At 43.7% G+C, this 16,062-nt stretch overlaps 1 protein-coding gene across 4 annotated transcripts in view; it reads right to left on the minus strand.

Annotated features, from left to right (window-relative positions):
• Positions 1 to 14,405, minus strand: part of LOC149306283 (telomere length regulation protein TEL2 homolog) — a 30,649-nt gene extending 16,244 nt beyond the window's left edge. The window contains exons 1-7 of one of the 4 annotated variants that reach the window (XM_089540486.1): positions 14,273 to 14,404; positions 13,377 to 13,723; positions 11,278 to 11,555; positions 9,891 to 9,959; positions 7,959 to 8,106; positions 6,898 to 7,000; positions 5,759 to 5,827 (exon numbers count right to left, since the gene is read on the minus strand). In XM_089540486.1, the coding sequence (XP_089396612.1) occupies positions 5,759 to 5,827; positions 6,898 to 7,000; positions 7,959 to 8,106; positions 9,891 to 9,959; positions 11,278 to 11,555; positions 13,377 to 13,723; positions 14,273 to 14,275 (1,017 nt within the window). In that variant the 5' untranslated portion in view covers positions 14,276 to 14,404. Of the gene's footprint in view, positions 1 to 5,758; positions 5,828 to 6,897; positions 7,001 to 7,958; positions 8,107 to 9,890; positions 9,960 to 11,277; positions 11,556 to 12,837; positions 13,123 to 13,376; positions 13,931 to 14,272 lie in introns of those variants that run through there. The other 3 variants (XM_089540489.1, XM_089540487.1, XM_089540488.1) reach the window with 3 other exon arrangements.
• Between the last annotated feature and the right edge of the window lie 1,657 nt (positions 14,406 to 16,062).

A 16,062-nucleotide genomic window follows, 5' to 3' on the forward strand; every position in this document is an offset into this window, starting at 1 on the left:
TAATTTCCATCTTGTCTGAAACAGCCATTCCTGTCCCTATTCACAATGTAATTTAGATCTCTCCTCATCAAGATTTTTATTCAGGGCAGCAATGAGGTAAAAAGAGTCAACACTTATCAGCAGTAGAGCCACAAAGTAGTAGGATACAGAAACCCTCTTTGCAATATAGTTATTCCCACTCACATAGGATCTTCTGGGAAGAGCCAAGAAGGTGGTGCCCTGAATATCAGCATCAAATTGCCTCTGAGGCTTCCTTGTGAGGGTGAATCATCACACAATCCCACCAGAGTGGGCCGGTTTTGCTCTCTGGACTCAAATATATCTGTGTTTAGGAGGTACTGACATATAAAAAACACTCACTGAGGGCTTGTTCAGACAGAAGCTTGGCTTTGGGGAATAATTCCTCTTTTTCACCAGCTTCCCCAGCCCACCACCAACAAGCTAACTGAAGAAGACGGAGAAGGAAGAGCCAACCTGCTTTATGTGTCACTTCCATTAACTTGCTGTACCTGGGAGGGCTAAAACAGAAAAGGGTTTTCTCTTACAGGGTAGTGTACACCAGCATTGGGGAAAAGGTAGATCAAGATGTACTACTAAGTCCTGGGTGATATGAAAAGATCTCCAAAGTTTTCTGACTACCAGCAGCCACATCTTTTTTTTTTCCAACTTATGATGCTGACATGGAGAAAACCTGATGGAAAACTAGGAATTGTTTTTGGTGTGAAAGGACTGTGAGACTAGCTTTATATACCAACTTCCAGAGCCTCCCAGAACAGTCCGGCCAGAGAGAGGAGAAGGAGAGGAGCTGCTTGGCAGCCATTTTGAGACCGTGTGCTCGAGACCATGTGCTCGTTGCTGAAGGGGCGGAGCTTCTGTGAGTCACATCTGTGAGTCACAAGGGGGCGGAGCTAGCAGACTAGCTTTATATACTAGCTTTATATACCAACTTCCAGAGCCTCCCAGAACAGTCCGGCCAGAGAGAGGAGAAGGAGAGGAGCTGCTTGGCAGCCATTTTGAGACCGTGTGCTCGAGACCGTGTGCTCGTTGCTGAAGGGGCGGAGCTTCTGTGAGTCACATCTGTGAGTCACAAGGGGGCGGAGCTAGCAGACTAGCTTTATATACCAACTTCCAGAGCCGCGCGCCTAATGGCACGCGAATTTTCATTTTCTTTAACTCAACAACTCTGCTTCAAGTGACATCAGGTTAGAATCAGATATTGAAACAGAACCTTCCCTTTAAGATAGCAGCCAGTACATTTCTTTAAAGAAGTATTCCCAGTAGATTGACTGTTATATTTATTACTACAGACTTTGCAGTATGGACAACGAGGGATCTGCCGCAGTCACCTGCAACTCTTGTGGGATGTTTCTCTTCTTGCCTACAGAAGTGGAGAACTTCACATGCACCAAGTGCAAGTTGGTAGCACTCTTGGAGGAGAAAGTGCAACAGCTGGAGTCCAGAGTAGCTACACTTCAGCATATTAGGGAACAAGAGGATTTCCTGGACTCAATAGAACTAACCATCTTGGATGAGTACCACGCAGAGGAAGATGCTAGGGTGGAAGAGGTCACTTGCCAAACAGAGGAGGCAGAAAGCTGGAGGAATGTCACAAAGAGAAGTAAGCCAAGAAGGAATTGTTCGGGGAGCTTGCAGCTAGAGAATCGATTCGAAGCTCTTTCCCTTATCAAGGAGGATGAAGAAGAGCAGCCTGGACAGACTTCTGGGACAGAGCAGGGGAGCCTGAGAGTCCCACCCGAGGGAACAGTCGCTGCTAAGCCTCGGAGGAGGCGTGTGGTCGTAGTGGGGGACTCCTTGCTGAGGGGTACAGAAGCAGTGATTTGTAGGCCTGACAAGATGTCTCGAGAGGTGTGTTGTCTTCCAGGTGCAAAGATCCGTGATGTGACAGAGAGGCTGACAAGACTGGTCAAGCCTACTGACCAATACCCCTTCCTTTTGGTCCACGTGGGAACTAATGATACTGCAAGACACAGCATTCAGAACATCAAAAGGGATTACGAGGCGCTTGGTAGGAAGCTGAAAGGAATGGATGTACAGGTTGTCATCTCGTCTCTTCTGCCAGTTGAAGGGCATGGTCCAGGAAGGGAGAGGAAAATAGCAGATGTGAACAACTGGCTTCGCAGATGGTGCCGCCGAGAAGGATTTGGATTCTTCGATCATGGGCTGCGGTTCCATGAGGAGGGACTTCTTGCAACAGACGGGTTGCATCTCACGCCAGTTGGAAGAAATGTTTTTGCCAACAGTCTCAAGAACTTGATCACGAGAGCTTTAAACTGAGTTCCGAGGGGAAGGGAGACAATATTAAGGAAGGCGAAAGGGAGGGCGAAAATAGTCAAACTGACATAGAGGTAACAAGGCAAACAGTGCAAGGACCCAGCAGTGGGAGGCAAAAAAACTTGCACAGGCAGCAAGTAAAAGGGAACCATGGTCTGCGATGTCTCTACACTAATGCACAGAGCATGGGAAATAAGCAAGATGAACTCGAACTCCTAGTACAACAAAGCAAATATGATATAATAGGCATCACTGAAACCTGGTGGGATGAGTCTCATGATTGGAATGTGGAAATAGAGGGGTATAACCTTATTAAGAGAAATAGGCCAAACAGGAAAGGAGGAGGAATAGCACTATATGTCAGAGATATTTACACCAGTGAAGAGATCCAGGACATCAATCATGGAAGCCAGGTGGAGAGCATCTGGATAAGAATCAAAGGGGAGGGAAACAACAAGGGTGTTACGGTGGGAGTCTACTACAGACCCCCAAGTCAGACTGAGGAATTGGATGATATCTTTCTAGAACAGATGACCACACAGTCAGAAAAGAGAGATGTAGTAGTGATGGGCGACTTCAACTATCCTGATATTTGCTGGAAGTCAAACTCAGCAAAATCCTCAAGGTCTAGCAAATTCCTCACTTGCCTGGAAGACAATTTCATGGTCCAAAAGGTGGAAGAGGCAACAAGGGGGTCAGCTATGTTAGATCTGATCCTAACCAACAAGGATGACTTGGTTGATGGGGTGCAAGTGGTGGGATCCTTAGGTGGAAGCGACCATGTTCTCCTGGAGTTTGTTATACAATGGAGAGGAGAAGCCAGGCAGAGTCAGACACGCATCCTAGACTTTAGGAGAGCGGATTTCAGTAAACTTAGAGAAGTATTGAGGGTGATCCCGTGGTCAGAAATACTAAAAGATAAAGGAGTTCAGGACGGATGGGACTTTCTCAAAAGGGAGATACTGAAGGCACAATTTCAAACAGTTCCAGTGAGAAAGAAAAACGGGAGGTGTCTCAAGAAACCAGGATGGATGACTAAGGAACTTTCAACCGAGCTAAGTTTGAAACGGAACATGTATAAGAAATGGAAAAAGGGGGAAATCACGAAAAAGGAATTCAAAGAAATAGCAGGCATGTGCAGGGGTAAAGTCAGAAAAGCTAAAGCGCAGAATGAACTCAGGCTTGCTAGAGAGGTTAAGAACAATAAAAAGGGCTTTTTTGGATATGTCCGCAGCAAGAGGAAGAAGAAGGAAACGGTAGCGCCACTGCGTGGAGAAGATGGCAAAATGCTAACAGGAGATAGAGAAAAGGCAGAATTACTCAACACCTTCTTTGCCTCAGTCTTCTCAGAAAAGGCAAAGGGTGCTCAACCTGAGGATAATGGAGCAGAGGAGAGAATAGGGGAATTTCAGCACAGAATAAGTAAAGAGATAGTAGAGGAACACCTTGTTAATCTAAATGAATTTAAGTCTCCGGGACCAGATGAACTCCATCCAAGGGTATTAAAAGAACTGGCAAAAGTAATATCGGAGCCATTGGCAATCATATTTGAAAACTCCTGGAGAACAGGAGAGATCCCAGCAGACTGGCGAAGGGCAAACGTTGTCCCCATCTTCAAAAAGGGGAAAAAAGAGGATCCCAACAATTATCGTCCAGTTAGTCTGACATCAGTTCTAGGAAAGATTCTGGAGCAGATCATTAAACAGAGAGTTTGTGAACATCTAGAAGGCAATGCCATAATCACAAAAAGTCAACATGGGTTTCAGAGAAACAAGTCATGCCAGACAAATCTAATCTCTTTCTTTGACAAAATTACCAGCTTGGTAGATGAAGGGAATGCTGTGGATATAGTATATCTTGATTTCAGTAAGGCCTTTGACAAGGTTTCCCATGACATTCTTGCAAACAAGCTTGTAAAATGTGGGCTAGACAAAGGAACTGTTAAATGGATCTGTAATTGGTTGACCGGCCGAACCCAAAGGGTGCTCAACAATGGCTCCTTTTCATCCTGGAGAGAAGTGACCAGTGGGGTCCCACAGGGCTCTGTCCTGGGCCCAGTGCTATTCAACATCTTTATCAATGACCTGGATGACAGAATTGGGAGCATACTTATCAAATTTGCAGATGACACCAAATTAGGGGGAATAGCTAATACCCCAGAGGACAGGATCAAGATTCAAAATGACCTGAATAGACTAGAAAGCTGGGCCAAAGCTAACAAAATGAAATTCAACACAGAGAAATGTAAGGTATTGCACTTAGGGCGGAAAAATAAAATGCACAGATATAGGATGGGTGACACCTGGCTGAATGAAACTATGTGTGAAAGGGATCTAGGAGTCCAAGTAGACCACAAGTTGAACATGAGTGAACAGTGTGATGCGGCAGCTAAAAAGGCCAATGCTATTTTAGGCTGCATCAATAGAAGTATAGTGTCTAGATCAAGAGAAGTAATAGTGCCACTGTATTCTGCTTTGGTCAGGCCCCACCTAGAATATTGTGTCCAGTTCTGGGCGCCACAATTCAGAAAGGACATTGAGAAACTGGAGCGTGTCCAAAGGAGGGCGACAAAAATGGTGAAGGGTCTGGAAACCATGCCCTATGAGGAACGACTTAGGGAGCTGGGGATGTTTAGCCTGGAGAAAAGAAGGTTAAGAGGTGATATGATAGCCCTGTTTAAATATTTGAAAGGATGTCATATTGAGGAGGGAGCAAGCTTGTTTTCTGCTGCTCCAGAGAACAGGACCCGGAACAATGGATGCAAGCTACAGGAAAAGAGATTCCACCTGAACATTAGGAGGAACTTCCTGACAGTAAGGGCTGTTCGGCAGTGGAATGCACTTCCTCGGAAGGTGATAGAGTCTCCTTCCTTGGAGGTCTTTAAACAGAGGCTGGATGGCCATCTGTCAGGGATGCTTTGATTTGGATTTCCTGCATGGCAGGGGGTTGGACTGGATGGCCCTAGTGGTCTCTTCCAACTCTACGATTCTATGATTCTATGATTCTATGAGAACACTTCTGGTAAATTATCAGGCTCAGAGGAAACTCATAGCTGCACTGTTCCTGTGTTCCATCATCCTAAGACTATTTTGCTTGGTTCTAAGAAAATAAAAAGACAAGGAAAGTAGGCATGTAGCTGTAAGTAGCTCAAAATCTGTCCACGTCTAAACTAGAGTGTTAATCCACATTGCCGTGTATTGCAGCAAATGAGAGAAGCAACCCATGCAAAGATATTCTCCTCCACTGAAGGCATAATCTTCTATTTATTTCAGTTTAAAATTTTATTTATTCATACACCACAAAAGGTGAATTACAGGCTGAGAGTCAACAGCTCCTTATAAGATCAGTGGTATTCGCTTCTCTTTCATTCTAATTCTTGATGATGTGTTTAGGTACTAAATTCTACAGAACAGCTGTATATATCACTCAGCCTCTTGTTTATTTTGTTGAACATTTGACCACTTACTTTGATGAGTAAGGGACGTCGCATGCTTTCCAGAGCCAGATATCCAAGGAGTGTCTGCAACACCACAGTCTGCAACAAAGCCACAGGACATAATTGTTTGGCAAACACTAGAATGTGCGTGCCCCACATCCCCATCAGTAGAGCCTTCAAGAAAGGACAGGCTGCCAGAAATATAGGGACAAATGAGAAAAGTGAGAATAACAATGTTCACAGGATTTAGGAATTGCACACTAAATCTAGTGATCCATTTTCCAGGTAATAAATACAGAGTATGAGTTTGTTTTTAACGGGGCTGAAAAGGAAAACACTTTTTGTAGCAGGGCTTCATGACCAAAGAATTGGTGAATCATATCAGAAACATGCCCTTGGGTTGGTTCTGGTACATAAGCCAGAGTTTCCCCATCTCTGCTATAAGAACAAATTATTACTTTCTTTCACACTCCTGAATAGATGTATCAATGCTGATGGGCAGTTTTTCCCAGCCTAGCTTACAAGTAAGCCAAGATATTTCTCCCCAAATTGCCTTGGAAGCTCTTTATTCCACAGAGAACATATGTTGCACAGAAGTTGCAGATTCAGTCCCCACCATCTCCAGTTTGAAAAGAACAGGCAATAGCAGGTGATGGGAAATGGCAGATTGGCCCAGTGGAAGTCTTAACTAAAATATGCACTTTCTTTAAAATATGAACTGTTCTAAACATTAAGATAATTCCTCCATATAAACAGTGTCTGTCTGTGGGAATTAGCCTACAGCCAATGTGTAATTGAGCATATTTTTATGCTGTGCGCATGCCTGTTTGTAACTTAAAACTGACTGTGATTTTTCCCATTTTTGTATACCATACAAAGAAACAAATTCTTTCAAATATTGCCAAAAGAAGAAAGACACTTTAACATTCCCTTTATTTTGTGGCAGGACCATCATCCTGATCACTTCAGGTCATTTGAAATGATCACTTCTGGTCATTTGAAAGCCATACTGTCGGATTTGCCACTACCCTGTTGAAAAATGCTCTATTTCCAAGCATGAAATCCAAAGCTCAACCCTATACCTGCTCAAAATAGGATATAAATCTTAGCAAAAGGATATGTTCCATCCCAACAACCATGCCTGCCTTATTTACCCCTAAAACACTCACTGGGTAGCTGTACTGGAACAGCAGCAATTTCTGGGTCATCACAAACTGAGCCTTCTTGCTCTTGAGAACCAAGTTCCCCAATAACCGAGTCAACACGGCAGACCTAGTAATACACACAAGAACAATAGTTCAGTCATTGAGTTTTTCGTCTGCACCGTCTTACATCATAATTTGATTCTGTGATTAGCTTATTCAGAAGTAGAAATTGAGAAGGTATGAAGCAATAAAAGGACATGCAAGCCAAGACCTGAAGGAAGGATAGAGGAATGTAATATCGCAGCTTAACTACAAATCCATCACAGGATATGTGTATAGAGTTTTATTATGTAATTAAAAGATGTGTAAAAAACTCTGATGGTCCATGATGAAGAAAGAAGCTTGGCACTCATTTGCCAGAATACTGTAGCCTACATACGTCATTTTGGGCAACAGCTTCTACTGTGGCCATGTTGGTTGATACAGGATGCATGATGGCACAAAATATGACTTAGCTTTCAGCTAAAATCCAGTGTTTGAAGGCACAAAAAAGGCCTGGTAAATGAAACAAAAGGCCAATGCCCTATTTTTCACATGCCAGACATGAGGACAAAAGCACTCTTCTAGTAGTGTTCCTATGTAGCTATTATGATGGCTCTGATCCTGTGGGTAACACATAGCCATCATGACTCATAGCCATTTCTAGCCATACCATTTATCTAGTCCCCTTTTAAATCTGTTTACATTGGTGGCCACAATTACACAAGGACTTCTAGTCTGAAAGTAACCCCTAGCGCCTGCTCTAAAGGGTTGTTGTTGTTGTTATTTTTTACCAGCCTCTCCCCAAATCTTACAACAGAAACTAGTACAGGCATCATGGTTTCCTACAACATTGGGAACTGTAATTCTGTTAAGGTATTGATGGGATTTCCTAGCTTCTCAAATACAACTTGGAAAAGTTAACTTTTGATTCTACAACTCCCGTATTCTTCCAACTGGCACACCTGAGCAACTGTAATGAGACAAAGTGAAGATGTCACACATCCCCATCACATCTGTCACACAATATCTTGACAATATCTTACCCTGGTGCTGACTGAACAAAGCCACAGACTACTGCTTCCATCCAGCGATCTGGCACGCTTTCAACCAATCGCCAACACATCCTCTGCCAGATGCAGTCAGACTGTGTGCGATCTGTCAGGTGGGGCACCAACACATTCAAGATCTCTTCTGTGTTACAAAAGACCAAAATAAATTGCTTTAGGTTAGAAGTGGAAATAATGGCCTTCTGATGTCTCTTTCAGACAATAATTAAAATAATAAACAAGATGGAAAGACGATGATTGTGTCCTCTCTACATCAAGAAAAATAGGCCTTTGAACATCTTATTGGAATGCAGGCCTACCAAAAAGGTGCTGTATTTTTTATTGATGTGCTTTTAAACCTTTTTTTAGATTGGCCATGTTGTAACAATATAATTTGTCTAACTGGTTTTAATATTATAACTTTATAGTTTTGTTTGCATGTTTTTAATTAGTTTTGTTGTGAACGGCCTCAAGTCTCAACTGAGAGAAAAGCAAAATGTAAAATAAACAAAAACATGCTGCATTTCAACCTATACTCTCCAAATATTCTCTGCACATTTAACTGTTTTCAGAATTTAAACTAATCTCCATTAAGTCTGGAACTCACTATTTTAGACCCCAGCTGCAAAACAATGGAAAGGATTTCAGGTGTGAGGTGGAGTCTCCTTCTTTGGAGGTCTTTAAACAGAGGCTGGATGGCCATATGTCAGGGGCACTTTGATTGTGTGTTCCTGCATGGCAGGGGGATGAATTGGATAGCCCTTGAGATCTCTTCCAACTCTATGACTCCAAGGGCCCAAACAGACAGGCCAAAATAAAGCTGCTTCGGGTCACTTTGGAGGTATGCTATCTAAATGATGCATGTGTCCTAAGAGGCCGGAAGCCGTGCCAAAGCCATGCTCCAGTCCTAAGGAATGGAGCGTGGCTTTGGCGCAGCTTCTGGCCTCTTAAGATGTGTCATTTAAACAGCATACCTCCAAAGTGATCTGAAGCAGCTTTATTTTGGCCTGTCTGTTGAGGCCCCATGTCTGGTACAGAGACAGAGAACCGCCTTAGCAGTAGTTGTACACTGACCTTTACTAAGAGTAAGGCAGGTGCAGCCTCTTACATCTTCTCAGACTGCTCTGCAGCTGTCAAAAGCATCTGTCATAGGATGCATCACACAGACTTCATGAGTTGAGTGTTACAGGCACTGCTTCACAACAGTTCTTCCCCATATATGTGGATAATTTCAGCAAGTGGTTCAGGGAGAGCACAGCTCAATCCCTTGGCCATTATGTTTCTTTCCCCCATGTGTTTAACATTCTCTGGATGGCATGGATAAGCAACCCACAAGATTGAGCTATTCCCCTCCTGCCAGCGAATATTGTAGGAGGCTTCATGTAAGGCTTTCAGACTCCTGCCAATGTTTTTCCTGCCAATGAACATTGCAGGAATCTCAAAGCCTTACATGAAGCCTCCAAGCCACTCAAGTCAAAATCCAACTACCCTAGCTTCAACTAGAATAGTTCTTCTAAATCAACTGCTGATGGTAAATTAGCAATTGTCTAAATACGATCGATTGAATGGATCAACTCTAGCTGGGATTACCAATTAAATTTAGGCTTCAGAGATTCATCTTGACATTTTACCAGTATATGGACAACATCCAGCTTTTTAATTAAGTTTAAGTAAGCCAGTTGCCATACTGAATTAGTCTTAGGCTGTGGTAATCAACTGAACAAATGTTCATAAACTAAGACAGAGTACTGCTGATAGGTAATTTAATCTATGATGATGCTCAATAGGTTTTGAAAGGGGTGGTACTCCTTGTACAGGATAAAATCCATAGTTTAGCAGTGCCTATCATCACTAGGGCCTTAGGTGGTCTTAGTCCAAAAACGACAGAGAGGAACATATGTTTAACGTAAAGTATTAAAGTGTACTCACTTCGTCTTCCATGTGCACACCCCTTTCCTAGCACCTGGGACACAAAGGAGATTGAGCAATCCAAGCCATCTGAAGTGAAACAAAACGCATGCCATTAGCAAATCAGCCAGATGAACAGTTTTCACAGAACTGTTCCATATTGAAGTTCATCCTACTATGGGCCCGAACAGACAGGCCAAAATAAAGCTGCTTTGGGTCACTTTGGAGGTATGCAGTTTAAATGGTGAATGCGTCCTAAGAGTCCAGAAGCCATGCCAAAGCCATGCTCCAGTCCTAAGGACTGCAGCGCAGGTTTGGCGAAGCTTCTGGCTTTTTAAGATGCATGTGTCATTTAAACAACATACCTCCAAAGTGACCAGAAGCAGTTTTATTTTGGCCTGTCTGTTCAAGCCCTCTGTCGTCAACTAGAAGCTAAACAGGACGCATGCATAAAATGGTGATCTTCTCAGAGGTCAGAACTTGTAGCTGAACAGGTTTGTCAGCAGAAATGGAAAATGAATACTTTGCACATAAAAAAGTGAGATGTGACCAGATCTTTAATAAAAATCCATTTCAGCATGCAATCCAACCAGTAACCGCCATCAGTATTCAAGGTACAGAGCAGTTTTTTAACAAAACAGTTTTAAAAAATTTCAAGGCTAGAAAAACCAACTCATTTCCGAGATGCTGAATGACCACAAAACAACCCGAACACACTGCTTACTGCAGAGTCCCGTAGTTCTGCTGATCACTACTCAGTTGGAAGGGCTATGAAAGAGTATTCTCTTGAACCCTTAATAGTGCTGACCAAGGTGAATCAGTGGTTTGATGTAATAAAAACCTAGCAGATGGATTCTCTTCATGGATCAATATCTGGCCAAATAACAGGAGGCAGAAAGTAGGAATAAATGGGCAATGATGTTAGTGAGGTTACTCAAGCATTTTAAACAGATACTGGTGCTTTTTTTCACTTGTTCATAAAAGATCAGGAGCTGGAGTCAGCACCATCATGGCCAGGTTTGCTAAGGCCAGCAAATTATTCAGGTAGAAAGAATTAAAAGGGAGCATTCAGAACAGTTCCACTGTTGCAAAAAAGTTCCTTAAAAGTAATAAATATGTTCTTGCCCCTATGTATCACCTTTTCCCCTCATGTCCCCCAACACCACTGAGGGTGCATCAGCACTAAAGAAATAATGCAGTTTGACGCCACTTTAACTGCGATGGCTCAGTGCTGGGATTTGTAGTTTGTTGTGGCACTAGAGCTCTCTGACTGAAGCTAAATAGCTCACAATACTACAAATCCCAGAATTCGATAGCATTAAGTCATGGAAGTTAAAGCAGTGTCGAACTGCATTATTTTTGCAGTGCACATGCATCCCATGACTTCAGATTTGCTCTTTAAGCTCACCTCGCAACGATTCAGAGATCCTCTCCAACACCTGAACAATTTCCATGCCCAGCAATGGAAAATAGTTCTGTGGGAAGAATATTGGTCGGTTTTCTCCCTGGAATTTGTTGCTTAAATGATCAGGCAGACATATAATCCTGTTGAGGATTGCTTCCTGCAGCACTGGCGTTCCAACCTGGGTTTGCTGCTTGCAGACCTCCCACATCAAAGCAGATAGTCCAGCTCTCTGAAGAAATTTCTCCAGGACATCAGTGACTTTGTTCAGACGCAAACACGCCCTGCATTTAAAAAAAAAAATTTCATAGCCCTTCCTCAAGAGGAAGAAACAATCCAATATGATACCATTGTTATTTGGTTGTCCCAGCCTCTTCCAATATGGTAGGTCCACATGTGTCAGACTATAATCCTCATCAGCCCTGACTATTGGCTATGCTGGAAGATAATGGGAGTTCTGCTAGAAGAATATAGAGGACAAGGGGTTGCATTATACCAAGCCAACACAATGCAGGGACTGGGTTTTCGGTTATTCACAATTATGCTTTTGTCCTTAAAAGCATATTTCTAGGATTCCTGGTTGTGCTGGCAAAGAGGCCTGAAAATGTAGAAGAAAATGTACAAGCAGTGTCTCTTGAAGACCTGTACAAACCATACACTCAACAGTGATTTCCAGAAAAACACTATGAACTATATAGGATATTCAAAGACATAACCATGCAAGTCTGGAAAATCAGTACACAAATGGATCTTGCATCACCTTTGAAATTAACTGAAAGAGAGAAGTTGGTACAATGAGCTTTTGTAGACTGGAGCCTACTATAAGGAGTAGAGTGGAAAGTCCAGGGACAGACCTATATAGCAGTCTGTATTGGGGAATGTCCATAGGAATGCAAAACTTTGCAGGTGTGAAGATGAAGTGAGTTGAGTTTAACCATGGTTGTTGGGGGACAAAGCAGGAGGAAGGAAGCTACCTAAAGCCAAGGTGAGGGGATAACCATATGAATGAATACTGGGATGTAGCGTTGGAACCCAAAAGAAGACATGATGAACTGGCCAAGAGTATTCCAGTGGACATTTCTACACACAGGCTGCTACCCCACACATCTGAGGAAGTAGGTTCAAGTTTATGAAAGCTCATACTACCAACTTCTCTCTTTCAGTTAAGTCTCAAAGGTGCTACAAGATGCCTTTTCATATTATATACAGAATATAACAGTTAGTACCAGTGAATGAAGTACATGGGGTCCTAAGCATAGCTTACTTGCTGTTCACCACTATGATCTTTGGAATAGCGGTATATAAATAAAACAAATTATTATTATTATTATTAAAAGGTTCCCAAGAGAAGAAAGAGCAGTTCAGCATTATTATTATTAACCTTTATTTATAAAGCGCTGTAAATTTACACAGCACTGTACATACAATCTTTTAATTAGGCGGTTCCCTGCCCTCAGGCTTATATTTTATTTAAAACTACACTATTCCCTCCACATTCACTGAGGTTAGAGGCACAGGAAAAACTGCAAATAACAAAAACACTTAAGTTTTTACTTGGGAGAATACCTTTTTAGGAATCCTTAGGTCCTCCAGTGCAACTCGGTGGTCAACACCTGCCAGACATTGACCACCGAATTGCCCTGGAGGAGCTACAAAGGCCTAGTGGGATCTTCTCTTCAGGACTCTCTACGTTCCACTCTTCTTATGATTTCTATTTTGATGCCAAAATTTACAGATATATGCTTCTTCTTTTTTTCAATCTGCTGGCAGTAGCTTCTGAGTCAGCCTTTTTCAAAGGAGCTTCACTGTCAGAGGCTTTGGCCCCATACAGACAGGCTAAAATAAAGCTGCTTCAGGTCACTTTGGAAGTATGCGGTTTAAATGATGCACACGTCCTAAGAGTCCAGATGCCGCGCCAAAGCCATGATCCAGTACTAAGGACTGGAGCGCAGCTTTGGCGCAGCTTCTGGCCTCTTAAGATGCATGTGTCATTTACACGGCGTACCTCCAAAGTGACCCGAAGCAGCTTTATTTTGGCCTGTCTGTATGGAGCCTTCCAGTTTTAATTCTGTAACTGGAAAGCATAGGACAGAAGCCACTCTTACTCAGTAGAAATTATGGCGTCCAAAAGGACCATAAAAGATTGGTCTGCTGGTCCTTCTAAGAAAAAGCTGCCCCACAGTTCGCTCTCTTTGTCTGGCTGCAATAGTTCCAGCCGATCAGGGTCCAGGTTATTGATCAGACACCGAAGGAAAACAGTGAAGTGACTACGGGTGAATTCCTCCTTCTCTTTTACGGAGGACGGGTTTTCAGTTCCGCAGAGGAAACGCTTAACCGTCCGCAGCGTCTTAGATATCTGGGTGCCGTCTCTGGAGGAAGAGAGGATGTCCATCGCTTCTTGAACCGTACGACGGACCGGCGGCACATTGGAGTCCATTTCTCCCGGTCGCATCTGGAAAACAAGGAGCAAGTGGAAATCGTAAAGCAGGTAAGGCTATTTAATCTGAAGTCGGAGGCTTTTGTGGCCGGCATCCAGTCTTTTGTGGGTTTTGGGGCCATGTCCTAGAAGAGTTTATTCCTGATGTTTTGCCAGCATCTGTGGTAAACGTCTGGCTGCATCCAGACTGGAGAAATAACCCAGTTTGGCACCGCTTTAACTCTTTTCTGGCTCAAGGGCTATAGAATTCTGGGAGTTGGAGTTTGTTGTGGGGCCCAGAGCGGAGCTCTGCTCCGCTCTGGGCCCCACAACAAACTCCAACTCCCAGAATTCCATAGCCAATGAGTCAGACAACAAGTTAAAGCGGTGCCAAACCGAATTATTTCTCCAGTCTGGATGCAGCCTGACATGTTTACTGCAGAAGTAACCCTGGTTTGAGACCGCTTTAACTCCCCTGGCTCAGTACTAGGGAATCCTGGGATTTGTAGTTTGGCTCCATATGTGCCTCAGCCTCCCTCTCTCTCTCTCTCTCTCTGAGGATGCTCATTTTGCCCCATTACCCACCATAGAGAAGCTGCCGGATAGAGCGTCTCACTGCGGCGCCTGTGGAGCCATTTCCGGTTTAAAGCGCCGAACGTGGGAGGGCACCGGAAGTTGGCAGGACTCCGTGACTCCGACTCTTTTCATCGGAAGTGACGGCGGCCTTTGCAACACTCTATGGTTTGCTACTTCCGCCCGGGGAGACGCTCACTTCCGGTGTTTTAATCTAGGCGCCGCTTTGTCAGCTGGCGGCCTTCCTTTCCCTCGCAGGCCCTTTTCCTCCCCTCAGGACATGGCCTCCGTCCATTTCATCCTTCTCTCCGGGAGGAAGTCCCAAAATGTCCTCCATCTGGAGCCTAAGAACCGTGTCCTACATTTCATGGTGCCTCGTCCTCCTTGGCCCAGACCTCTTCACTCATCCCTCCACATTTGCAGCTTTGGCGGATTTTATTGAGATTTGATTAATGTTCTCTCTAGGAATCTCTAGGTCCTCCAGCGCAACTCTATGGTAACCAAAGTCGCACTGAAAGCCCTAGATTCCTAGAGAGGACCCTCCGCTAGGCCTTTGTAGCTCCTCCAGGGCAACTCTATGGTCAATGTCTGGCAGAAGCTGACCACAGAGTTGCACTGGAGGACTTAAAAATTCCTAGAGAGGCGTTGTCTCAGGTAAAAACAGTGTTACCTGAGGTTTTTCCACATCCAGGTGCCCCTGACCCCAGAAAACGGAGGGAGAAGTGTACATAAGAGTTGTACAGCTGGCCCTTGGCCTGGTTTGGTTCTTCCAGGACTCCTCATGGATACTAAAGTCCCTTTAAACATAACGGCATCGAAAAAATGGCCTCTCTTATATAAAATGACAAAATCAAGGCTTGTTTTTTGTTCAAATATCTTTTCTAGCCGCAAACGGTTAGATCCACAGATACAGAGGGCCACAGAGAGGAAGGCAGTCGGCATGCAAGACAGGTCCCAGTCCAGCCTCTCTGATTTTCGTAACCTGTCTCCTAGGTAGATGAAGAATATGACCAGCCTTTGCTGGAGGTGCTGAAAGGGCCAAGCCTAAGGCACCTTCTGCCACTGAGGCAGTTGAAGGCGGTTTGCCGTTTGAGGAGCATGCTGACCTGTCTAATAGATTACAGGAAATGAGATTTGTGTTGCCCTCCTGCAAAAGGCAGGGAGCCCTGCTGGCGCAGTGGTTAAATGCCTGTACTGCAGCCATTCACTCAAAACCACAAGGTTGCAAGTTCAAGACCTGCAAAAGGGCCCAAGCTCGACTCAGGCTTGCATCCTTCCGAGGAGGTCGCTAAAATGAGTATCCAGACTGTTGGGGGCAAATTAGCTTACTTGCTCATTAGCTTACTTGCTGTTCACCGCTATGATCTTTGGAATAGCGGTATATAAATAAAACAAATTATTATTATTATTTTAATTTTGTATATAGCACCATTAAAGAGTAATTTTCATTGTCTTACATAAATTGATCTCTTGCAGCGTAACTCTGCTGGGCTCTAGTTTCCTAAGAGTACCTTATAGTGGCTCACTGCAGCGCCAAGACCATTCACATTGAAAGAGATGATGCCACGATCTCTCATAGCTGAGAACTATGAAAACATCTCTGTCCCCCATATGTACACAAACACCAATTGAGCACATTGCATCAACATTCAAAGACTAAAAAGAAACAGTTCAACAATCAGATGCCTAGGCATCTGTTTCTCAATGAATCCTCTGTTCTGCATTCGAAGGAGCTACTGATCCTGATGGATTTATGCATTAAAAAGTAAGCAGCTGAACTGTACAAAACGGTTGCATGCCAC

This window comes from Sceloporus occidentalis, unplaced genomic scaffold (assembly GCF_023333645.1).
Source record: "Sceloporus occidentalis isolate IW3139 unplaced genomic scaffold, rSceOcc1.0.p SCAF_10, whole genome shotgun sequence".
NCBI lineage: Eukaryota > Metazoa > Chordata > Lepidosauria > Squamata > Phrynosomatidae > Sceloporus > Sceloporus occidentalis.